Genomic DNA, 25,537 nt, shown 5'->3' with positions numbered 1-25,537 from the left:
GGAACTAAAGTTGGAATTCGTTCTGCAGCAATTCTGGTTTCAGAGCTTCTGAGTTTTCTTTTTCCCCTTAGCTTTTCTGCCGTGATTTATCTTTCCTTTAGGCCTAATTATTTTCTCATGTTTACTGTGCATCCAGGCTATGTATCATAACAGCTAAATACTTTAATTAGTAAATACAAAGTGTTGACTAACTCTTGACTAAAAAACAGCGTTCTGTGTTAAATTTTTGGTGTTCGGAATAATGAGAATAGTGCTGACTCCACAGAGAAAAAACGAATTATTCTCTTGCTTTGGTTGCTGTTGATTTTATCTTTGCTCCCTTTTCTTGTGTGTGAGCCATCACGAACTTTTGTCTCAAGGCCATGTCTATGAACATGTAGAAGTGTAGATAAAGCTAGGACTTTCTGGTCAGAATTTCATTGAACACACATGCACATGCATGCACAACACACGCATGCACACATAGAAGTGTATGCCTGCATGTGAGATATTTCTGTACGTTTTCTGTTCAGTAGCCTAAAGTTTGTATTTCTGTAGTCATCTATAAGAGAGAAATTCTTACCTGAAGGAGACTAAACATGCAGGCATGCGGTCAGAGTAATTGTACAATGTTCTTTATTTTGGTTAGAAGTTGGTTTCTTGTTTTTTTAAATTTGAGATTGGGAATGGTTTTGATTTAGTTGTTTATTTTCTGTTTAGAGATTTCAGCCTTGTATTTGAGCTCAGAGACAAAGAAAGGATTTCCCCCTCTTCTCTTTCTAGACAAGACTGAACTCCACATCTCCTCTCCCGACCCAGCAGCTGGCGGAAGCCACCAGAACATTGCTGAACAGCTTAGGGGGGCTGGCTCAAGAGGTAAGTTGTGTCTTCTCAGCCATAGTGAGCAGACAGACTGACTGTTACTGTTTTCTTTAGTTCTGGGTTTGGCTAACATGGTCCTTTTACTTTGAACATCCCATGCGGTGACATTAAATTTTAGAAGCACAGGTAATCTAAAACTTATCAGTTTCTTCTCCAATGGAGAAGAAACTAAAATGCATCAATGTTGCAGAGATAGTTAGTGGTTTAGGGTCCCATGTCTAGTCTACATCTTTCTGTGTGAGCTTCTGCCTGCTCCTAAGTCCTTTCACATTTGTGAAGAGGAGAATTCTCTCGCGTTCCACCTCCCCCTGTGCACTGACTTTGCTTGGCAGCAGCTTACTGCACAATGTTTTCAGTAAGGCCATCCGGACTGCCATTGTGTCAAAACACACCTTTGCCAGCCAACAGGAATGCTGTGGCTTTCCTCACCCTGCTTTCTTTGCCTTGTGAAATCTGGCCTTTGAGGTTCAGCCTTGGGAATATGGTCTCCTAGTGAGCGCTGGGCTGATTTGGCCTTTAGAGCCACACGTCACATATGTCAGAGTGGACACTGTCCTGACATCACAGTGCACCTCTTCCAGGAATCCCAGCCACTGTCTATTCCAGCTCTCATACACAACCTGGGCTACAATGTTTCAGGACCACCTGAATGCAGTAATCCCTGGGGGAAAGTTTCTCCGACTTTGACCAGCTTTTGATCCTTTAACTCTTTTTCCATTTCCTGACCATAGACTGTTTCACGTTGGTCATTGAACAAACAGCACATTTGGGAAGTTCTGAAAACCTGACATGGAGTAGAGCACATCACAGTGCGTCTTTCTCTTTTTGTTTGAACTCTACTCATGCATCTTTGACAGAGGGGCTGGCTCTCAGGCCCCACTTCTAGGAGCAGGCCTTTGTCAGCCTATTATTTGGTCTTCTGGTTCTGAGAGCAAGTGACCTTTGGATAGGTGAAGAAGCTCGACCAGTTGGGGTTCTGCCGTAAGACAGAAAGAGAAATGGCCCTTCAAGTCCATATTTATTTCCCTAGGGCCCTGTGAGTTGCCATGCCATGCCCTGCTCTGGAAGGTTCCCTTCTTGTCCTATTACATGTTCATTTCTGGCCTGGGAGAAAGCATAGCAGGCGTAGTGATGGCTGGATGGGCTTGGTTGGTGGGGGTGATGACTCTAACCTCAAGGTTTGTTTCAGCTATTTTCTCTTCTATGCTTGTTCCTGCTATTATTCTGGGGTAAAACAAAGTAATTAAAAGGACATGATGTGCTCGGTGGTTGATGTGATGGAAAAATGTCCAGCCAAGTTGTATACATTTTTTTTTTTGTCTTGGCTGTCTCTTAGAGTCCACTTACTTCTAGTCCAGTATCATCAATGGTGCCCTCTTTTCCTGACAGATCCCCTTCATGTCACTTTGGTCACATGTCACACAGTTGCTCTTCCTGAATAAAGCTTTTAAAAAATGTTATTTGCTTGGTCCACGTCTAGAGATAAAGTTAGTTGCTATCTTCAGAGCCCAGCTAGTGACCAGAAAAGACAAGGGCACCACAGGTGGATTATGGTATTTTGACTTCTTTTGCCAACAGCATCCACAGGGCACTGTGAGGGACCTTTTACTGTGCCCATTTCACAGATGGCATTGTGGCTGAGGAAGTTAGATACTTTGCCCACAGTCTTCTAGACAATTAATTGTTCTGAATGGAACTTGAACTTGGGACCTAGAAACTCTGAAGGCTGTGTTCTGCTTTGCTCTTTCCAAGAATCCATCACAAACTCCCGTGATGACTGCCATGGACCAAAGACCCTCAAAGAACGTCTGCATTAGGCAGCCTGGCAGTGGGGATATGAGATGAGTGAGGGCTGATGTTAACGTCAGAGCTGGGTGAGAGGGAAGGTCTACAGGACAAGACTGAGGAACCCTGTGGTATCGCAGACACAGCACAGGCTAGGTTCTGACCTTGCCGGTTACCGCAGCTCAGCAGTGAGCACAGCAACCTCACTGCCAGCGTTTATCTCACAGAAAAGTAGGCACAGAAATAAACAGGTCAGCTGATGGGATAACAGGGATCTGTGCAGTGAAAAAGAAAAAAAAATCACGTAAGGAGGGTAGAAGGAGTAATGAGATACCATTTGAAGGGCGTGGGGGAAGTCGCTCCAAAGACAATTCTGCTGTGCTCCAGGCAGGAAGAAGAACGGATGCAAAACACTCGTGTCAGGACATCCTTGGAGACGGGCTTAAGATCCATGATGGAGCTAGAAGCAGGGGATTAAATGTGGCTTCATGTCTGCACAGTGTCTACTCACTGGGTGTTGGATTGAGGAAGAGACTGAGTGAGGGGAAGGGAGGGTGAGGGACATTGCAACAGATGGAGAATGTAAGGCACTGGTCCGTCCGTTCACTCAGATGATCTCAAGTACAGTTACCCTTCTTGGGCTAGATGATTAAGTGGTTACCCTCTCCCGTGAGCCAAGGGTACTTCGCAGAGTAACTGTACAGCGTGAGCCATGGGGGTGGAGAATGAACAAGAATTCTCTCCTCGGGCAGGTGCTAGAGAGAGCCACCAGTTTGGGATAACCCAGTAATCAGGTGTTGTAGGTCCCAGCATCACAGATAGAGGAGAGAAGACCAGTTGACCACTGCAGGGAATGACAGTGATTTCGGACACAGTATGTTCTGGAACATAGCTTTTGGGTTAAGAAAATAAAGTGTCTGCTTCTCCTCTCCTGCCCCAACCCTGACCCCAGCTGTTCAGCACGAAGAGCTGGAGTGACATGCGGCAGGAGGTGATGTTTCTGACCAACGTGAACGGCTCCAGCTCCTCCACTCAGATCTACCAGGCCGTGTCCCGCATTGTCTGTGGTCACCCCGAGGGTGGGGGGCTGAAGATCAAGTCGCTCAACTGGTACGAGGATAACAACTACAAAGCCCTCTTCGGAGGCAACGGCACCGAGGAAGACATGGACACCTTCTATGACAATTCTACAAGTGAGTGTCCATGCACACCGGAGCCTTGTTCCTGTCCTAGGTCTAGCCTCCACCTGCGTCTTCCGCTTCTCACGCTTTCCTTCATTCTGCGTGGTAGCAGGGACACTGTCTTCTCTGCTCTCAGGACATCGCTCCTCGAGTGCAGACCTTGAGGAGTGGGTCATTCTCGGGTCTTTGAGTCGGAGGCTGGTACATTCCGGGTGTTTAGTAGCATTATCAAAAAGGGGAACGAGTGGTTGATAGCCAGTCTCCCCAGTGTGCATCATGGGTGAACTCACCCATATGTGGAATCGAAAATAAAATAAAATAAAAACATAAAACAGGTGTGTGTGTGTGTGTGTGTGTGAGAGAGAGAGAGAGAGAGAGAGAGAGAGAGAGAGAGAGAGAGAGAGAGAGAGATTGAGATTGCTGGGACTGAGTGGGTGATAGAGAGATGGGATGTGTTGGTCAGAGTGTCCAAAATTTCACTTATGCAAAGTGAAATAGATAGCATAGTGAGCGAGTGTTGGGTGACACTGTGCTATATGTTTAAACTCTGCTAAGAGAGTTAATCTTAGTGTTATTGCACAGACAGACAGGCTGTCTGCATGAAGTGATGGATACATTTGTTGAATGTGGAATGTGGTAGTCACTTCACAGTGAATATATGTAGCAGCGTTCTGTTGTGTATTTCAAATAAATATCATCTATTTTTCAGTTAAATCTCAGTAAAGTTCAGAAAAATTTATAAAAACGAGAGTTGGGTTCTTTTAAAAAAATTATTATTAGTTTTACTGTGAGATAAGCTTTATAATAAACGCCCAAAAGTGGATGGCAGTATTAATAGTAACTACAAGAAAATCTAACATTACGGCAAATTTCCTCTCTATAATTCATCCTATTTAAATTACCTTTTCTCATTCTCACAGTAACCCTGCAAGGAAGGTTCTGGAACCTCACATTTCATTGGCTCAGAGGTTTTAGTGTCTTGGTTAAAGCTGCATTCCTAGGTAATCCCCAAGCGCTGGGCCTCCAGCCCACACACTCCTGGCACTTTCCGGTGAACTGTCTCGTTAATGGTGGCATGTGTGCGCCTTTGCACTCAGACATCCGATCTCATGTTTGTTCTGCATTCTTAGCCGCAAGACGGTGTTAGAGAACCACGTAACTCTATATCCACTCAGCACACTTGGGTGGCTCTGTGTGGGTGTGTGCCCTGTGCCTGGTGACAGCCAGGGTTTGGTGTTACAGTTCTGACAATGCCATGTTTTCCTTGAAAATACCATGCGGCTGAGCCGTTCTCTATTGCCAACCGCAGGCGTGTCTTTCAGATACAGAGTCGGGCAGCTTCTTGTGTGTGGCTGTAACACAAGAGCCTCGTTTCCAATGGAGTCCCGCACTCCAGAACCTTCCAAGTCACCCTATACAAGCCTGAGGAAGATGATGGTATTGGCATTTTATGAAGCCGTCTATTCTTCCCCAGCATTCAAATCCATTTAGGGACATCTCTCATTTACACACAGATAGACCTGAGGCCAAGTCCTTAAAAACAAAAGTTCTGGCTTTGGAGATATAATACAACAAAGAGTGGTTGCAAACCATGAGTGAGGTCATGGACTGATCCCTAGGATGCCCCCCAATTCTGCAATCTTTATTATTGTTATTGTTTTATCAACTATTTATCAAGCAGCTTACAGAAGTTACATGGTACCTAAAGTAAAGCCCACCTGTTCATTTGAACTTTGGATATATCAGTTTTGAATTTTTATTAAATATAAATATGCTTGTGATAAGATCTATTAATTATCAAGGAAATTGTTGACATTTCCTTGAAACTAAAATCTAAACACAGCCTTCTGGCTTTCCCAATAAGCGTTCCATTCGTTTTTCAGTGTAAACAGCTGTCGGGGCTGGCATGAGGGTATGGAGCTAGGGTTAGGATGGCGTGTGCATAGCCCAAATGTCCTAGATCAGCTCGGGTCTGAGTCTTAGAAAGGGCCTGATTCTTTCACACATTGAGCGCTTTAGAGACCTCACAGGAAATACCTCAGCCAGTCCTCTTCACAGCTCTGCCAAGTAGATGCTGTGAACTTTTCTTTGTACAGCGGAGCAAACTGAGGCTCAGATAATTGGAGTTATCCACTGCATGAATAGGTGGAGGAACGGGCATTTGTCCCCTGCACTGACCGGGAGGCTTTAACCTCTGAGGTCCTGTTAGCATCCGGCCGTGGATATAAGCGAATGTCTGCCTTATGTCTTTGCAGCTCCTTATTGCAATGATCTGATGAAGAACCTGGAGTCCAGCCCTCTTTCTCGAATTATTTGGAAGGCACTCAAGCCTCTGCTTGTTGGAAAGATTCTGTATACTCCCGACACTCCAGCTACAAGACAGGTCATGGCTGAGGTAAGCTGCACAGGCTTAGGGCTCTATCCCCAGAATCCCCCCAAAAATTAGAGATGAAAAGTGAAGGTACCTTCAGATAGAGTGTGCTGAGTATACTCATGGCCTTTATGAAACTTTTAAATCATTAAAAAAATGTAATCTTGGGAGCCAGCTCTCTGGCCCTGAGTGTTTGAATTATAGCTACAGGAGGAATTTCCTAAAGAAGAGAAAGGGCTAGGCAGGGATTTCTGGGATGGGTGATTTTTTTTCCTTCGGGGAACTTGGAATGCTCACTGCCTCTGCCTCTCTTCTATTTGTACGGATTCTGGTTCCCTACACTAGGTGAACAAGACCTTCCAAGAGCTGGCTGTCTTCCATGACCTGGAGGGCATGTGGGAAGAACTCAGCCCCCAAATCTGGACCTTCATGGAGAGCAGCCAAGAGATGGACCTTGTGCGGGTAAGCATCTCTTCTACTCACTTTACTTGTTCTGCCTTGAAGAGGTTTCTGGACATCTTCCCAGAAATACCCATGATGATGATGCTGTAAGTTAAACCAATTGAGCTGCAGTAAGATTAGCTGCATCCGCAGAGCCCCTGCCTGTGTAGAAACCCAGACAAAGGTGCAGTGATAGCCCTGGGTATATCAGCATTGGTGCCCCTCATGATCCAATAGCAGTTTTGCACAAAAAACTAAGTGAAGAGCAGAAACTGGATGTAGAATTAGTGATTGCAGGACCTGAGTCTTTTCACTTTGGCTTCAGTCATTAAGGTAGGCACAGCGTCTTCTGTGGCCTGTCTGTGTCTCGGTAGATCTTAAAAGGACGTATGGGGACAGAAATGTGATCTGGCATGCAGACTGGTCAGGTTCTGGTACCCTAGGCTCAGGGTGAATGCAGCGTTGCTGCCATGGAGTGGAAGGAATTGCATGTGACATTCCGAGCCACTTGAGAGGGAAGAGTGCTCCAGAGATAATCAGGACCCAAAGGAGAGCAGTCTGAGGATGCGGTGTCTCCTTTGTGTCAGCACCAGAGCCATTTAATCGCATCGTTTCTGCCTCAGCCTGAGTCGGGGATCATTAGACAGCTTCCTGTTGCCATGGTGAGAGAGGCCACTTCCTTTGATTTCTTCTGCTATCAAGAAGCAAGGGAGGATGTTTGCCAGGCTTCTGGCCTTGAACCGTTGTGACCTGAGGGATACTGGGGTTTAGAGATACCCCCATCTTTTGATGGAGCTCTTTGGAAGTTTAGGTATGCTCTGGGGACAGGTTACTGATCAAGAAGCCGCAGGCGCTGATGCAGGGTGCCAGCTCACCTGTGCAGAATTCCTGACTTGGCGCTTTGACCCTCAAGGGATGTGGGTGAGAAAATGAGAGCAACAGTCTCTTGCATTCGTGCTGAGTCATAGCACTAGCTCACACTTGGTGTGTGGCTCTCCCTTCAGCCCCAGTTCTTCTCTTCTGGGGGATGTATGTGATCCTCCCACAGCAAACACTGTGTGCTGTAGCACCAGCGCCTGGCCTTGTTTCCCTGTTCTTTTTCCTTACTTGTATCACTTGGGATTGTTCTCTTTCCGAGAGGGAAGGAGCTTAGAGGATATTAGCTGAATTTGGGCGTGCATAGATGTTTCCCTGCTTAAACAAAACCAAACAAGCACCCCTCCCCCCGCAAAAAAGCAAGGTCTCATCCATCCTATAGCTCAGGCTGGCCTGCAACTCACTGTATAGCCCAGGATGACCTCAAACTCACGGCAATCCTCCTGTTGCAGCTTCCCCCAGTGCTGGAGTTACAGGCATGAACCGCTGTGCCTGGCCTTCCCGGCTTTTAAATCAAGAGTTTCTTTGGCGACTGCAGCTGGTCATAAACTCTCAGTTCTTAAGGGATAGGTCCTTATAAACAAAGGGAAGTGTTCCCTAGGGACTTACTTTGGAGAATCCTGGGTGTGGAATAGGAAATAAAGAAGCAGAGGTGGGAAGGAAAGGCGTGACAGTCTTTGACGGGAGACCCTGTGTCAAGCTGAGGATCTTTAACTTCCGAGAAGGGCATCAGATGGCTTTAAGCAAGCGGGGATGTAGATGCATTTCTGTAGGAGACAAAGGGGAGCAAGGCAGAGATTGTCTGAGGGAGCAGCAAGGACTGTGTGCAGAGGAGGAGATCTGCAATGGCTTTTTGTTGTTGTTGTTGTTGTTCATAACTGGACATGGTCCCTCATCTCCAGGCCCAGCTTTCTCCCATCTAGTACTTTATGTGAAATGTCAGGTCCTTTGTTCCTTTCAGGCTCCCAGGAGATGCTGTAGGGTCAGTGACCTCACTGGGTCTGGATGTCCTCTTGCCATACTGCTTAGATGCCCCACTGGGCAGGGCTCACTCCAATGCCACCATCCCATCTCTCTGCTCTATTTGCTCATTCCCTTCCAGGTTATCCGAATAAAGTAGTTTCAGAACTGATATCCCATGCCTCTGTGGACTTTTGTGAGGGACAGTTTTGCATCCGTTATACTGGTACCTCACTGGTGACTCCTCTGTGGAAAGCCATTGGAAGTGGAAGTTTCAAAAGCCACAAAGAATGAGTGACGTGCTATACCTTTGTTCCACCCCCACCCCTCACAGGGATGCATCCTATGGCAATAATTTTTAAAGAAGCCATTGTGGGAGGGAAGATGTTATTACTGCAATTGTTACCATGGGAAATTGGAGATAGGCTAGATGCTATGCAGTACAGGAATAGTTAATGAAATTATAGTAGATACATTCTGTAAAATCATTATGTTCCCATTAAAACGGCGAAAGAGAAGCCACTTAGGAGAAGAGCTTACAAGGTTACTGAAAAGAAGACAGATTAGGAAGGTGCTCTTCGTCTTCTGGAGACCCGGCCCAGTAGAGCAAGGGCCTCCTGCTTCCCCTGGAAACGGGTAACTGAGCATGGCGCCTGTGTCCATTGTACCCAGTCAGCAGTTGCCCCGTTTCCCTGGCAGTGCATCCGTGCAGGCCTTGGGTTGAGGACCAGAATGGCTTGCCTGTGACCTTTTTCACACTGCTAGGCGATGGGAGACAGGCCTCCTTTTCATCGTGATCCATATGTTCTTGGCTGGGGAAGGACCCATTTTTTACTTGGATTCCCCAGCAGTATTTCTTTCCCTGAGTTAAGCCTTAGACGTGGGCTTATTTGGCATCATTAGACCGTGTCTCAGAAGAGAGGGCAGATATGATGCAGATAGGCGGGTGCTGGAAGCAGTGGGCCTGTCTGGGTCTTCCAGCCTGCCTTTCCCACTCATTAGCTATATTAACATCCATGAGATTGTGATTGCTTGTGTGTGAAAGGGGCAGAGTCAAGGCTACACCCTCATGATGCTGTGAGTTATGGTGCCTATAGATCCCGCTGTTATTACTGTTGCTAGAGTTAGAACCATTAACCACTGTCTGGCACAGTGGGAAGCCTGTGAGTTCAGGGGTCTGACTTTGTGTCTCAGCTCACCCATTCACCTGGCCAATATCAGTCATGCGATTTCAACTTTAGCCCTTCATCTTTGTCCAGGACAAGCCTCGTTCCTGTGTCTTACAAGTTTCCGTGTGGAGATGCACAGACACAGACCGAGGCTGTGAGAAGGGTGTGGCATGTGATGTCGCACGCCTTACCATGAACTTGATGTTTTCTGTTCACGCCTTCTTCCCGGAATGGCAGACGCTGTTAGACAGCAGAGGCAATGGCCAGTTTTGGGAACAGAAGTTGGATGGATTAGATTGGACTGCCCAAGACATCATGGCATTTCTGGCCAAGAACCCAGAGGATGTTAAGTCCCCCAATGGCTCCGCGTATACATGGAGAGAGGCTTTCAATGAAACCAACCAGGCAATCCAGACGATCTCTCACTTCATGGAGGTGAGGGTCTGCTCTGTACATCCTTTAGCAAGGGCTTTTTACCTGTGAGATGGTACAGTAAAGCTAAAGGCATAAAGAGAGCCTAGAAGGAATGTGTGGTGTCGTGTACAGCTATATCCCGCAGGCCTGGAGGACAAGATAAACACTAGATGTCTGGCTTCGTGAGTAAATAAACTTACTTCCAGCTTTATTTCGAACAGACGCCAGTGTTTTTATCCATTGTCTTCTGGGTGTTCCCATGTGTTGATAATCTCGATTCAAATGGTAATAAATTGCTCTCTTACAAAAGCCGTATTTATGAAACTTATCTAATCTAATTTGGGACAGATAAAACTTTAAAACTTTAATCCTAACACTGATGGAATGGAAAAAGCTGACCAGAACTTTTTCTTATCTGATTTTGAATGGTTAGTTGCCCTGACTCAGCATTGCTAAGAAAATGGAATAGAATAAAACAGGATCATTTTGCATAGCAAAAAAAAAAAAAAAAAAAAAAAAACCAATACAAGTCATGTCCAGTATTTCCCATAAACCTCAGTTCTAAGCTTGGTTGAACCAAGAAAGCTACTTTAAGAGAGGATTAGGGGGCGATGATTGGGAAATTAGGGCCGCCAGTGCCTGTCTCACCAAGGAGTCTGAGTTCTGGCTATAATTGTCTTTCTGGCCACCAGTGTTCTAATGAGACTGTCTTGCTGTAATGATACTAATTGTCTTGCTTTCTGTCAGTGTGTCAACCTGAACAAGCTGGAGCCTGTTCCAACAGAAGTCCGGCTCATCAACAAGTCCATGGAGCTGCTGAATGAGAGGAAGTTCTGGGCTGGGATCGTGTTCACAGGAATCGCTCCTGGCAGTGCTGAGCTGCCCCATCACGTGAAGTACAAGATCCGAATGGACATTGACAATGTTGAGAGGACCAATAAGATCAAGGATGGGTAAGTTGAACTCCATCACACCAACCCAGTCTTGCAAAGGTCAAGAACATAGTTTGGATGACTTTTATGACTGGTGGTACTCCATTAGCAATTTGGAAGGAGTTTCAACAACAAAGCAGCAGCAACAGCATGACTTTGCTAAAACTCTATCATTGCCAGCAACTGTTAATCAAAGACCATAAAATATTAGTCTTTCTCTTTCAGCATTCTTCTTCAAAAGATTCATCCAAAGGACTTAAAAGTCAGGAGGAAGAAAGGAAAGCCTTTAGGGGGTCTCCGGGCTAGGCAGACACATTTTTATAAAAAAAGGCAGACAGCCGATGAAAGCGAGCTAGCTGGGGAAATGTTAGTATGCACATCTGATGCCATGTTAGGTCGCCGTTAAAGGGGAAAGAAAAACAGACGCACAAAGGGAGTGTGTTCATGGTGATTATTTTTATTTAAGAATCTATGTACTTGTTGTAACTGAGATAAGAATAGGAGATAAGAAATAGGAAGAGTAGCCAAGGAAGTGTGGGGCACTGTGGGTAATTGGATTTTCTAGTGTGTGCTTTGTAGGAATGTTTGATCACCTATCGTTCGGTTTCAGGTACTGGGACCCAGGTCCCCGGGCTGACCCCTTCGAGGATATGCGCTATGTCTGGGGGGGCTTCGCCTACCTGCAGGATGTGGTAGAGCAGGCCATCATCAGAGTGCTGACGGGGACCGAGAAGACAACGGGTGTCTATGTGCAGCAGATGCCCTACCCCTGTTACGTTGATGACATGTGAGTGTGCCAGCAAGTCAACATCTTTACTAAATCAGCAGCTCCATGTGCAGTGCATGTGTCCGTGCATGTTTCTGCAGAGCATGGGAGTAAAAGCAAGTCCGTAGGAGGTGACCCTAGAGACACTGACCTTCAGGGAGAGACCAGGTTGGATTCTGCCCCCACCCTTAATGTTTAGTACTTAGTAAAATTACTTAACTTTATTTTACTATTACCCCCACTATTTTCTGGTTATTAAAGTGGCCCCCTAAAGAAATCTTGGATGGCTATACTCTGTCAGCCTCATCTCTATCTACTGCTAATGAAGCATTTGGTCATTCGAGAGTCCAGAGGACCTTCCCTTGGTGACCCAAACATAGTTTTTCCTCCAACATGCAAGAGCTTAAAGCTAAGCCTGGCTTACGTGTGTCTCTTTCATGTTTCCCTTGCTCTCTGTCTGTGCCTCCAGTTTCCTGCGGGTGATGAGCCGGTCCATGCCCCTCTTCATGACCCTGGCCTGGATTTACTCTGTGGCTGTCATCATCAAGGGCATTGTGTACGAGAAGGAGGCGCGGTTGAAGGAGACCATGCGGATCATGGGCCTGGACAATGGCATTCTCTGGTTTAGCTGGTTTATCAGTAGCCTCATCCCTTTGCTTGTGAGTGCTGGCCTGCTGGTCGTCATCTTGAAGGTAAGGAGGCCTTACTTTTCCCAGAAAAGCACAAATTTACCTGTACCACACTGTGTACTTAAGGCTTGACCCTTAGGAGTATTATTGGGCAGGGATTATTTTCAAGTCCTTGATCAGAAGGTTATTCACTATTACAAGTTTGGATGTCTGGAGGAAGAGGCTGAGGCCAACTTTGATATATGGATATTAGGCAGGATCAGTGTCTAGAGGGATGGAGTGCATGCTGGGTCTTGCAGAGAGAGGATTTGAACCATGATCAAGCAGCCCAACGAGGTGCTCTAAAGACTACACAGGAGAATAGAGAGTTCCCACATTGAACTGTCCAAATTCTTATCCCCAAGGCCTGACATCCCCTGTTCCATTTAGTCAGTCATTGGATGGGGGCTCACCAGGGAAAGGGGTGTTCCAGGGCCTGGTAGCTCTCCTAGCTATGACAACAGGGATGCTAACATCTGGATGTCTTTTACCTATAGCCAGGTAAGCCCTCCCTTAAAGTGGAATCTGGGCGGTGAAGTTTTTGTCTCATACACAAAGCTTGCCTCAACAGTCATTTCACACAAAGGTGCCTCTTACAAAAGTTAGTGTTTTCTAGGAGAGAGACAGAGCACAAAGCAAGAGGATGTAGCATTTGTCTTTATACTAGTTACTGTATATTACTCTTGAGCACTCGGTGATGCCAGCACTGTGTAAACTACATTCTGTGGGCTGCGTTATTGTACCCTCCCCACAGTAGACCATTGAGTGCTCAGGGCAGGCCAGCGCCTCACTGAAGCAGCTGACAGAAGCAGGATTGATTTGCATGCAGTTCTGAACCAACCCTTCTTCTCATGCTCTGGTATCTGAGGGCAAGGGCCTAAGCCTTGTGATAAGGGTAGGGGTCCTGTGGCCAGTGTATGAGAGCTGATAAAGGCAGCTGCATGTTGACTGGGCCTGCTTCACTGTCCACGGTCACTACAGATGAGCTCAGGGCTCAGAATATTCACAGCTATTTAGATGTGTGCATGAATGAAGACTTTGTAGCTACCAGGGGAAGGTTAAGGTTGCCTGGCCTATTTCTAGTTTTTTGGAGAGAAAGGATGTGTGGGCTGTTGTCTTATATAACATTTTCTTAGAGGCAGTCATTGTCCTTAGGCAAGGAGAAGTCAGGTATCATTATCTCCTCTCAAGTAACTTATTTCTCCTGGGTTTGATTTCCACTTCAGAAAACTGAGCAGCGTGGTTCCCCTACATTATCTCTGAAAGAATTATGAGTAAAAACCACTCTTAAGATCCCGTAAGCAAGTGTTAGAGCTTGCTGAGGCCTCACACTTATCCAAGGCTCTTTCTTTCTAGTTAGGAAACCTGCTGCCCTACAGTGACCCCAGCGTGGTGTTCGTCTTCCTGTCTGTGTTTGCCGTGGTGACCATCCTACAGTGCTTCCTCATTAGCACGCTCTTCTCCCGGGCTAACCTGGCAGCAGCCTGTGGGGGCATCATCTACTTCACGCTCTATCTGCCCTACGTCCTGTGTGTAGCCTGGCAGGACTATGTGGGCTTCTCCATCAAGATCTTTGCTGTGAGTAATTCTGGTCTTTCCAGACCCTTGGCCCCTGGGGGGGGGGGGGGTTGACATTCACTCTGTTTTCCTCTTGAACTAAGTTGTTTCTCCTTTGCCCTTATAGTGAACACTGGTTGGATTTGATTTTTTTTTTTTTTCATAAATCAGATTGTAACTGGTTGGATGTAAATAACATTGGGAAATGGATCTAGCGGAGACAGATACCATGACTTCCCCTTAGCTTCAGCTCTTTGGTTATAATGACCTCACAGCAAAATCATGACCATGGCTAGCTTGAGGCCCCAAGTGGTTCATTAATGACCCATGTCTTTCTTGTATCCATTCTGGTATTTGACTTGGGTAATATTTTCTGAGCTGAATTAGACTCAACATGACTTCCCCTGTACAGATCCCTGATCAGGATATTTTATGCTCCTTTTTGCAGTGTAGGTGTGGTCTTTGAGCATGTGAGAACCCCAGTAAGAGCCACTTACCAACTGCCCCGTGGGTCACCGATAGGATATTAGTAGGCTCTCAGCATGGGGCCAGTACCTCAGGCTGAGTCCCATGAGTGTCAAGCCTTAAAGTGGCTCCTCCAATCCTGAATATTCAATGACTGATCAGGGGAAAAAGTCTTTGATGAACATCAGTATGAGGCTGAATGTAGGGCAGGATTGTTGCACCTTGGAATATCTTGGGAAGCGTACAGTTCTAAAAGTCTCCCCTGCTCTCATGCGTGCATTTCTGAAATGTCATGCATAATGAGTGCTTGCAAATGAGATCATTTTGGATGCTGCAAGAGAGTCCGCATCTCCAAAGGGGCTCCAGGAGAACGCTTACACGCCTTATAATTGATGTCATTTGCAAACTCGAATTTCTCAAGGTAGAATTTACATTAGAAGCAAAAAATGAGAGAGACAAGGACTTAGACCCGTTACCGTTGCCTCTTTCTCGCAGAGTCTTCTGTCTCCCGTGGCTTTTGGATTTGGCTGTGAATACTTTGCCCTTTTTGAGGAGCAAGGCGTAGGGGTGCAATGGGACAATCTCTTTGAGAGCCCGGTGGAGGAAGACGGCTTCAATCTCACCACTGCCGTGTCCATGATGCTATTTGACACCTTCCTCTATGGAGTGATGACGTGGTACATCGAAGCCGTCTTTCCAGGTACCCCACGCTTCCAGACCGCTTTGGCTGACTGACCTTGTCTTGTCTGTCTATAAATGTCCTTTCCTTGTGTTGCAATTGCTGAGGGCCGAGGGGGCTCCCAGGAAGTGACTTTAAACCTGTGAAAAACAAACGGTACAAGGAAAGTCACGGGTGCTGAAAGTGCATCCGTTAGTACCGCCGTGTCGTGCACGCTTGAGCCCAGTGTGCCTGGTACTGTGCAAAGAACGTTATACCCTCTGGTTCTGGAAATTGCTTTGGGGCTCTTGCTGTAGGAGAGATCTAGCTGAGAATTTAAGTGATTTGTCTGAGGTCAGATGGCTGTTAAGTGTTGGTGTTTAGAGATGACCCCAGTTGGACTACATTAGGTCAGAATCTGGTAGATTCCTCTCAGTGCTGGCTGGGTTCTGGATTCTATGTCCCCAGTGATAGAAGCCCAAGGAGAGCTTCTGATTCTTAGTTATATGTTATGAATAATATATATATATATGTATATATATGTATACATATATATTATATATAACATATTATATATTAGGTCTTAGCACTTACACATGGTTAAGTCAAATTAGTATTCAGTAACAATTTTGATGCTCTCTTTGGGATACATTTCCGCACAAGATCAGATTTTAGGAGGCAGAGTTAGGCTTTTGTTCGCCCTCTGACTCTCTTGCAAGGAATTTTTTGAACCTATCTGAATTTTGACCCTTCCTCCATTGAATATACAATTTGCATCATATAGACTGAGGTTCAAATTCTGAATCCATATGTACCGGGTAAGTGACCTTGGGTAGGCTACATGGCTCATCTCTAAAGTGAGGATGGCGTTGCCATCTGGGGTGGCTGGGAGGCCATGGGGAGGTGCAGAATATACGATCTGCATAGTAAGTCTGAGCAAACTCCACCTCAGTGCTAGTCTATCCCTTGCCCCAATACTGTGTCAAGGAGGAAGAGGGTTTGGCTAGAAAACGTCAGAGGTGCTGGGATGGCACCGGTTTGGATCATGCCTGTGCTTTGCTTTCAGGGCAGTATGGGATTCCCCGGCCCTGGTATTTCCCTTGTACCAAGTCCTACTGGTTCGGGGAGGAAAGTGAAGAGAAGAGTCACCTCGGTTCCGGCCAGAAAGGAGCATCAGAAAGTAAGTACCCTGACGTGCACACCCTACACTTGGTGCTGCTGTCCCACTAGGGAAGGGCAGCTCTCTTCCGTTTAAAAACATTCTAAAGCCACAGTAGAGGCAGAAAATTCCCTTGCAATGCTCCCTTTTCCTATACACCAATGCCGTTGCTGTCTTCACTGACTTAGTGGGAATCCTATAGGGTTCTTGAGGAGCACAACCTTCGTTCCCCACTTGTGGGAAAGAAACTATAATGTGATCAGTATACCCATATGTCCCCTTCTTGGACAATTGTGCTGGTCTGAGAAACCAGGAGGAATGAGCAGTTAGCCATGATTGTGGACCTAATCTCTCTGCCTGCCTGGCTGTGGTGCTCTATGCCAGCAATGGTATAGGTGGATGCCAGGTGGCTAATATAGACTCAGTCTGTGCTCCATAGCTTCTTATCCTTCTTTACACCGGACTCTAAACCTCTGCTAGTTCCTGACTACCAGGAGAGATGCCTCAGTTATCCAGGTTTTGTGTTTGTGTCTTTGTGCTCAGTATGGCTTCCTTCTGCATTGAGCATAGTCGGCTTCCTTTCTATACTGTCAGTAGATCTGCTTCTCCCCTGCACTGTCAGTAGATCCGCTTCTTCCCTACACCATCAGTAGATCCGCTTCTCCCCTACACCATCAGCAGATCTGCTTCTCCCCTATACCGTCCATAGATCTGCTTCTCCCCTACACCATCAGTAGATCTGCTTCTCCCCTACACCATCAATAGATCTGCTTCTCCCCTATACCGTCCATAGATCTGCTTCTCCCCTACACCATCAGTAGATCTGCTTCTCCCCTACACCATCAATAGATCTGCTTCTCCCCTATACCGTCAGCAGATCTGCTTCTCCCCTACACCATCAGTAGATCTGCTTCTTCCCTATACCATCAGTAGATCTGCTTCTCCCCTACACCATCCATAGATCTGCTTCCCCACTATACCATCAGTAGATCTGCTTCCCCCCTACACCGTCTGTAGATCTGCTTCCTTCCTATGCTGTCATAGGTTTCTCTTCTGCCCCCTTCTTTGGGTCTCCGGTGGTTAAAGATGGTGTCCTTCATGTGGCTCCCCATGCACTGCCCTGCTCTTTCCCCACTGTTCTCTTCTCCTTCAGTACCTCTCCCTGTGTGCCTGGACCATGCTGTGTTCTTCCACATCCAGACCTTTGTCTACAGTGCTTCCTCCCACAGTGCAGCCTTTTCTCCCACTTGCCTGTCTTTCAAACTCTTTTGTTCCTGCTCTTCAGCCTCTGGCCCAGCATCCCCTTCCCTAGGCTGCCTGTCTGTCCTCAGCCCTCAGTTGCTCCCATTCCTGAACAGCCACCCAACCACACAAAGGACTCTGCTTGTTTTACAATAGGCTCACAAGGCGTTGTCAGACATGTATGTGAGGAGGCTCCTTTATTCTCTTCATGGGTTCCCCCAAGGTAGTAACGCCGTGCATAACTCAAGTGTAGTTTCCAAACCTAAAACCGAAGGATAGCTTGAAGCTGGCATTGGTGCAGTTCACAGAGCATTAGATTCCTCATCTCACACTTGGTTTTGAGGTCTGGGAAGTTCGATCATGTGTGTAGATTTGTGCTCTGTCTTATCAGTCAAGGCGCAGAACCGTTTTGTCACGTCAGCGCTCTCTCTCTTGATACTGCTTAACAGTCCTGGCTAGTTCTCCCTTCCGCTTTACTCTCTGACGTCTATTAGTTGTTCATTTCTTCCTGATCCTTACAGTTTTGTTATTTCCTGGATATTATGGAGATGGAACTGGGTAACAGGCAAGTTTTGATAGTGGATCTTTTCCTCAATCAGTACAACACTTTTGAGATCCATTATTATGTATTTTAATAGTTTATTGCTTTTTCTTACTGAGTAGTATTCTATGGTATGAGCATCAGTGACATTTTTAGCAATCTTTTTTAAAAAAAATGACAGTTGGCATTCTGCAGTTTAATCATCTGTGCGGCCCTTTTTCATTAACAGACTAGTGTTCTGTTCTAAGTTCATCCCTTCCATCAGCATGCATGCCCCGAAGGGCTTTAATTATTTTATCTTCTGTGTGCGCAGCGTTAAAGGTTGAGCATGGAGAGAAGCTCGTCCCGAAGGTCTAAGCACTGACTTTCGTATTTGGTCACTCTCCTGGTCAGGTCAGTGAGTCCTGTGGGTTCACCTCTGTCTCTTTTCTTCCATCACAGTCTGCATGGAAGAGGAACCCACTCACCTGAGGCTGGGTGTGTCCATTCAGAACCTGGTGAAGGTTTACCGAGATGGCATGAAGGTGGCTGTGGATGGCTTGGCACTTAATTTTTACGAGGGCCAGATCACCTCCTTCCTGGGTCACAATGGAGCGGGGAAGACCACCACCATGTAAGAAAAGGGGCGTGGCTCTCACAAGATCTGCTGTGGGAAACCCTGGCTTAGAAATGTAGACCTAAGGCAGCTGAGGAGAGGTGAGACTGGGTCTGCCTGGTTCTTGAGTTTGTTACTCTTGCCCTCAGGTCAATCCTTACTGGGTTGTTCCCCCCAACTTCTGGCACTGCCTACATCCTGGGAAAGGACATTCGCTCTGAGATGAGTTCCATCCGGCAGAACCTGGGCGTCTGTCCCCAGCATAATGTGTTGTTTGACATGTGAGTAGCAGAAGCGTACAGAGTGCCACCGTTTCCCGTGTGCGACCCGGGAGTCCTGATGTTCTCAGTAGAGTGGTACTCAAGAATTTCCCTTCTTGGAGTGCAAGGTGGTAGGTCTTACCTCTCATGACCCAAGGTGGTAGGTAGGTCTTACCTCTCATGACCCAAGGTGGTAGGTAGGTCTTACCTCTCATGGCCCAATGTGGTAGGTCTTACCTCTCATGGCCCAAGGTGGCCAAGTTGCCTTTTGATTTCAGAGCAAAAAGGAGGTGATGTTGTCTTAATGTTCTCTTATCTAAATCCAGTAACTTGGGCTTCTGGGCTTCCCAGGGGCCTCCCTTTCCTTAGACTCAGACCTTGAGACCCATTAAGGGTCAGTGACCCCAAGTGAATCCTGAACCATCTTGGTTAACAGAACAGTGGAGTGAGAACCATCTGAGAAGCCGGGATTTCAAATTTTAACTCTTAAGAAGCCCTGTGACCAGGCCTGCAAGGAATAGTATAGAAATGATCCATTATCCCCCAAACAGTTCCTATGGTGGCCCATTATCTGTGTGTGTACCCTGAGTTCTTCCTTCTGGTTACCGTTTCTAGAAACTGGTTATTTTTCAGAGGTGAGGACGAGGTGGAGGAAGAGAAGAAAAATATGGCAGGGGACATACGCCCTGCAGAGCCCCGGGCTGACCTACCCCTCTGTCCTCCAGGCTGACCGTTGAAGAGCACATCTGGTTCTATGCCCGCCTGAAGGGGCTCTCGGAGAAGCACGTGGAAGCAGAAATTGAGCAGATGGCCCTGGATGTCGGCTTACCCCCCAGCAAGCTGAAAAGCAAAACCAGCCAGCTCTCAGGTGAGCCCCGAGACCTTCCTTCTCCGTCTTCCTTTACTTCCTCCTCCAGAAAAAGACCCCAGGGTCCAAGACTGGGTGGGTGGTCCCAGTTGCCTGTCCCCTGCTCCGTGTCTCCAGGTCACAGTAACCTGTCTTCTCCAGCTGGACACCTGCAGCCATCTCTCAACCCCCTACCCTCGCCACCCCGCATCCCCGCTCACCATGTGAGGTTGTGCGTTGCTCTGTTTTGTAGGCGGGATGCAGAGGAAACTGTCTGTGGCCTTGGCCTTTGTGGGTGGATCCAAGGTTGTCATTCTGGATGAACCCACGGCAGGTGTGGACCCTTACTCTCGCAGGGGAATATGGGAGCTCCTGCTGAAGTATCGACAAGGTACATGCTCTTATTTATTTCCAGTCATGAAACTGGGGTGAAGGGTGGCTCTTGAGTGTTGTGGCTGTTTTTGTTAGGGTAACAGAATTGCTTCTCAAGAAAAGCATGGCACCTCCTTATTCAGGGCCTATCCTGGGAGAGGGAGGAGGCCTGGTTTGTATGATACTTAAAGCTTATGCTTTGTTATTTAAAGGCCGACCCAGAGAGCAGAAAGGGCATAGGCACACATGTGCTATAGTCTAAGACTATACTGTGCTGTAGTCTAAGACTCAAGAACACAGAGTCTGTGTTCTTGTTCATTTTGCCCTGACTAAGGGGAATATCTGTAAACCTCTTAGCCCACTCTGTGGGACAGTTTCCCAGATAAATACTACCCCCCTTTCTGTAACAATGCAATAGCTGTACCCCAAGCTTTAAGGGCCTCCCCGAGATCCTTCTCATATGTGACATCTCTGTTATCCCTGCCATTATGATCAGCGAGAATGGACAGGCCCCACGGTCACATCTCCTTGTGTTTGTGCCTGGCAGGCCGCACCATTATCTTGTCTACACACCACATGGACGAAGCCGACATCCTAGGGGACAGAATTGCCATCATTTCCCACGGGAAACTGTGCTGTGTGGGCTCCTCCCTCTTTCTGAAGAACCAGCTGGGGACAGGTTACTACCTGACCCTGGTCAAGAAAGACGTGGAGTCGTCTCTCAGTTCCTGCAGGAACAGTAGCAGCACGGTGTCGTGTCTGAAAAAGGTGAGCGGCAATCTTGGGGCTCGGCTTTGTGTGGGGCCAGGGCTTGTTGGCTTAGACGGCTTGTGCATCCGTGCCCCGCGTTGCCAAGATGTGGCAGCGTTCCTCTTGCTTTGCGGGCCTGTTGCAGGGCATCACAGCTCCCGCGTGGAAGGCCTGGGAGACCGCTGTTCCAACCGCTAGCTCTGTTGCAGCCCATTTTAGTTTCCCTCTGGTACTAACCCTGGGTGATGGAGAAAGTTCTTTGAGGGCTTTATTCTGTCAAAGGAAAGAGACTTGCCAAGAGGTAAGAAGAGCCTTGGCTTCAAAATGTCCTGCCATTCCTGCTTATTGCCTTTAAATCTCATTGACCCTAACTTTGAAACTATGAAACATTGAATATTTCTTATATACAGCCTTACCCCGTGTATAACATGTGGGTTTAAAAGAAAGTAATGGTAATAGTCCATTTTCGTTCTGATTTTTTTTCACATCTTCATCTCAACATATAGAGTGATGCAGGGAAGATAATATTATGTGTATAGTCTCAGATGAAGCAGGTGAGCCTTGTAGGAGTCTGTAGCACAGTCGGGATCTCCTAGCAAGTACATCATGGTCAGGACTAGAACCCTGGATCTGGTTTGCTTCTCTTTTGAGATTTCTACGTGTAATCAAACCACACCACCTACCTGAGCCCCTCCCCCCAGCTTTGAACTCTTAGCTACTTACTTTCCTTGTAGCTGGAGCCTCCTTATTCACTTAAGTCAGGTGAGTTCTAAGGACTGGCGACAACAGGCTCCACTGGGAATTTGTTAGAAACGTGGTGACCTGAGCCTCGTTCAGACCTTCTGCCTGGTTCAGACAGACTGAATCTGTATCTGCATGTTAAGAAGGGTGCCTGAGCAACTGAGTGCATATTACCATTTGGGAAACATTTAACTAGATAAGCGGTCAGGTAAATCCCTTGCTGGGACTGCGGGCAAATGTCCCATGGCAGCATTGATCTAATGTCACACAGTTCTGTTGACGGTCACTCAGTTTGCCGACCTCTCACTCACCATAGTCAGTCAGGCTAAGAACATACACGTAGAACATATACCCGGTAGCGGGGTCCTCTGAAACATGGCTGCCAGCTGCATGCTTTCTGCTCTGGCTGTCGACAGTAGAACTTCCTGGATGCTCCCTCCCTCAAAGGTGGTGGTGTCTAGACCCGGCTCACCCCCTGACCCGTTCTCACCTCCTTCTTTGCCATCAGGAGGACAGTGTTTCTCAGAGCAGTTCTGATGCTGGCCTGGGCAGCGACCATGAAAGTGACACGCTGACCATCGGTAAGGACTCTGGGGTTTCTTATTCAGGTGGTGCCTGAGCTCCCCGCAGCTGGGCAGAGTGGAGGCGGAGGAGGAGAGGTGCAGAGGCTGGTGGCGCTGACTCAAGGTTTGCTGCTGGGCTGGGCTGGACCGGGTGGCGGAGGGAGTGAATGCAGCTTGGTGGTGGCTTGGCCTAACGCTTGCTGGGGAGCATGGGGCTTGGTCTCGGGACTGGAAGGGCAGTATCCCAGAGAACTGAGGTGACCGGGAGTCTGGGGAATGCCTTGGGAGGAGTGGCTCCTGGATGAGGTGTTGGAGGGCCAAGCCAGCAGGAAGGGAGTTGAGATCAACATATAAGAAAGGTGAGAGCCTAGGAGATGAAGGCGAGCATTTCCATTTCCCTCAAGCAGTGCCTATGAGGGACCAGTATCACCAGTGGCATATGGAATAAAAATACCGAGCTGGCTGTCTCTACCAGGTCCCAACAGCTGGCTTTATGCAGGAAGAGTTCTGCTCTCATAAACTGTTTGATTAGTCATCTTCAAAAGTAAATAAAGAATAGCCTTATCTGAAAGTTTACAGAAGGGCAAAGTCTTTATGATTTATAAATTCCTCTTCCATCAAAGAGTCCTGGTACATACACAGTAGACACGAGGTTTCAGTCTTTGGCCCATCTACCGATACCCATCACCTACATGTGCACCCAGCTTTGGTGACATAAAGGTAAATTAGAGACAGTCTTCTCTCTCTTGGAGTTTTCAGGCCACAACGAGCTGGTTGATGGGTTTGGGCATCTTAGGAATATGGTGTCAAAGTAGTGCTTCTGAGATGCAGGCAAAGGGTGAAGGCAGGGACTGCTGGCTCTTGCTGTAGAGCTGAGATGACCAAGTAGCACCACGCTCTTGTCCCGCAGATGTCTCCGCTATCTCTAATCTCATCAGGAAGCATGTGTCTGAAGCCCGGCTGGTGGAAGACATCGGCCACGAACTGACTTACGTGCTGCCTTACGAAGCTGCTAAGGAAGGAGCTTTTGTGGAGCTCTTCCACGAGATTGACGATCGCCTCTCAGATTTGGGCATCTCCAGTTACGGCATCTCAGAGACCACCCTAGAAGAAGTAAGCGGGCAACAATCCCAAGGCCAGAGAGGCAGCCTACACTTGGAACATGATTGCTATAGTGTTGGTTACCGAAATGTTAACATTTGGGTAATGCTAGCCCCAGTAAGAGTGTAGTGGAAGAGAGCAGTGTATCCAAGTATCAGGACTGCTCCCTGGTGAGAGTAGTGTGTGGCCTGCTGTGAACACTCTATATAGTGATGACTAGGATTTGTGGGCAGTCCACTGGAGCCAGGTGCTGGTGATTTTTTTTTTAATCTTGTTTATTTCATTTTGCGATTATAATTTACTTATAACATTTCTCCCTTCCTCCCCCTCCCTCCAAACCTTCCCATATATTTCTCCCTGCTCTCCTTCAAATTCATGGCCGCTTTCATTTTATTATTTTTGTTTTTTGTTTTTTATTATTTTTAATTTAATTTTATTTTAATTTTATTTTTTGTTTTTTGTATTTTATATTTTTAAATGATGGTTTTCCTTACTCTTGGAGAATATATTTTGGGCATATTAATTCCCCTCTTCCAATTTCTTCCAGACCTACTTCCTACCTCTCTACCTATCCAAATTCATATTCTTTCTCTCTCTCAGAAAAAACAAAAACAAACAAAAAACATAGGACCCGTTTGTGTCGGGGAACTCCCCTGGGTGTGGGCATGTCCTGAGTGTGGTCAGTACACCAGTGTCACTTCATTGGTGGTGTTCATTTTAAACATTGAAATCTCATGTAATGATCATAGCAGGATGAGGATTAATAGTGAAGGAAGTTGATCTGGGATTATGAATTAGCTCTGAGACTTCAAAGCCCGGGTTATCTTTACTATCTAGCAACGCTTCTCTTTAGAGACACACCGTCACAAGCCTTGAAGCCTTGAAGCCTGGAAGGGGTGTAAACATCTCTGGCTTGGCTGGCACCTGGTGTGGATTGTGCAGCAGACTCATCTGTGCTGACAGTAACATTTCCAAAGCTCCCCTCTGTGCCTTTGAATCAAAATTTCTGGAGGCGTGACTTTGTATGCAACTTCTGTTGCATGCTTCCTGCAGCGTGGTCTGTAGATAGGTTTGGAAATCAGTGACCTCGTATAGATTTCCTCTACTGTAGTGTTTATTTCTAGTAAAAAGAAACCGATTCCCCTTTGGTCATTATTGTCTTGGATAAATCGTCACAATGTGGTCCTGCTCTGAGGTCTGAGACCACAGATAAAAGCGACTTGTCTCATCCTGGGTCAACATCTCCCTCATAAAGTTTGTTTTATTTTGGAAAGAGTTGTCTGCATTGGCAGCTGTCACACATGAAGACAGGTTTTCTGCCCAGAACAGCTTCTCCCTCAAGTGGCTCTGATTAAAATTGTTGTTGATAAATGTGGCCTCCACCGTCTTTGCCTTAAGGGCCTGATGTGGGCTTTCACAACCTGATACGGGGAGTGGTAAGTTCTTCGGTAAAGTAGCTGCTTACATTGCCTCCTGCTATGGTTTTTCAGATATTCCTCAAAGTGGCCGAAGAGAGTGGGGTGGATGCGGAGACCTCAGGTAACCGGATGTGTGGGCTGAGCACTGTTCGGGGAGGCTTTCTGCAGGCTGTAGTGCTAGCCCCTGTTGTACCCTTCCCTTTGCATTGGTCTGGTGCAGTCTCATTCTTAGCTTAAGGGTTTGCTGTGGGAAGGTTAGTTGTGTTACACAGAAATAAGCTATGGGACTCCTTCCTTTTCCCATTTAGATGGTACTTTGCCAGCGAGACGAAACAGGCGGGCCTTCGGGGACAAGCAGAGCTGTCTGCGCCCATTCACTGAGGATGATGCTATAGACCCGAATGACTCTGACATAGACCCAGGTTTGAACGGACAAGATCTTTGTTCTGTTGTTTGAACTTGAATTTGTCTTTTATGGGTGTGTCTCGGCTATCTCTTTGATGGCCTTTGGCTAGGATCACAGATCCTAAAAGGATCCAAAAAAGTGAGAGAGAGAGAGAGAGAGAGAGAGAGAGAGAGAGAGAGAGAGAGAGAGGGAGAGAGGGAGAGAGAGAGAGAGAGAGAGAGAGAGAGAGAGAGGGAGGGAGAGAGAGAGAGAGAGAAAGCCCCTTTCCCAGTGTGGCATGTCTGGTCAAACCTGAAGAAGCCCACCATTATCATTTCATTAAATAGGAAAATTTCATAGGTGGGTATGAGAAGATGATCCCTCCCCCACGCTCTAGGCCCATTTATCTGTTGTTATTTCTGTAGGGTCCCACTTTCTTGCACACCTTTGGTGTTTTAG

The 25,537-nt window shown here is 46.9% G+C and overlaps 1 protein-coding gene across 3 annotated transcripts in view; it reads left to right on the top strand.

Moving 5' to 3' along the window:
• Abca1 (ATP binding cassette subfamily A member 1) overlaps positions 1–25,537 on the top strand; it is a 117,516-nt gene that overhangs the window by 61,270 nt on the left and 30,709 nt on the right. For all 3 annotated transcript variants that reach the window (XM_038347246.2, XM_038347245.2, XM_038347249.2), the window contains 20 exons: positions 763–855; positions 3,599–3,839; positions 6,083–6,222; positions 6,544–6,660; positions 9,882–10,079; positions 10,806–11,011; positions 11,601–11,777; positions 12,226–12,448; positions 13,781–14,002; positions 14,942–15,146; positions 16,171–16,284; positions 18,488–18,659; positions 18,791–18,922; positions 19,627–19,769; positions 20,002–20,139; positions 20,668–20,888; positions 22,120–22,192; positions 23,085–23,287; positions 24,766–24,814; positions 25,002–25,115. In XM_038347246.2, coding sequence (XP_038203174.1) covers positions 763–855; positions 3,599–3,839; positions 6,083–6,222; positions 6,544–6,660; positions 9,882–10,079; positions 10,806–11,011; positions 11,601–11,777; positions 12,226–12,448; positions 13,781–14,002; positions 14,942–15,146; positions 16,171–16,284; positions 18,488–18,659; positions 18,791–18,922; positions 19,627–19,769; positions 20,002–20,139; positions 20,668–20,888; positions 22,120–22,192; positions 23,085–23,287; positions 24,766–24,814; positions 25,002–25,115 — 3,181 coding nt within the window. The remainder of the gene's footprint in view (positions 1–762; positions 856–3,598; positions 3,840–6,082; positions 6,223–6,543; positions 6,661–9,881; positions 10,080–10,805; positions 11,012–11,600; positions 11,778–12,225; positions 12,449–13,780; positions 14,003–14,941; positions 15,147–16,170; positions 16,285–18,487; positions 18,660–18,790; positions 18,923–19,626; positions 19,770–20,001; positions 20,140–20,667; positions 20,889–22,119; positions 22,193–23,084; positions 23,288–24,765; positions 24,815–25,001; positions 25,116–25,537) is intronic.

The sequence above is a fragment of the Arvicola amphibius genome, chromosome 11, assembly GCF_903992535.2.
Source record: "Arvicola amphibius chromosome 11, mArvAmp1.2, whole genome shotgun sequence".
Lineage (NCBI taxonomy): Eukaryota > Metazoa > Chordata > Mammalia > Rodentia > Cricetidae > Arvicola > Arvicola amphibius.
The sequence above is the reverse complement of the archived record's forward strand: the minus strand, read 5'-3'. Positions and strand labels throughout refer to the sequence as shown.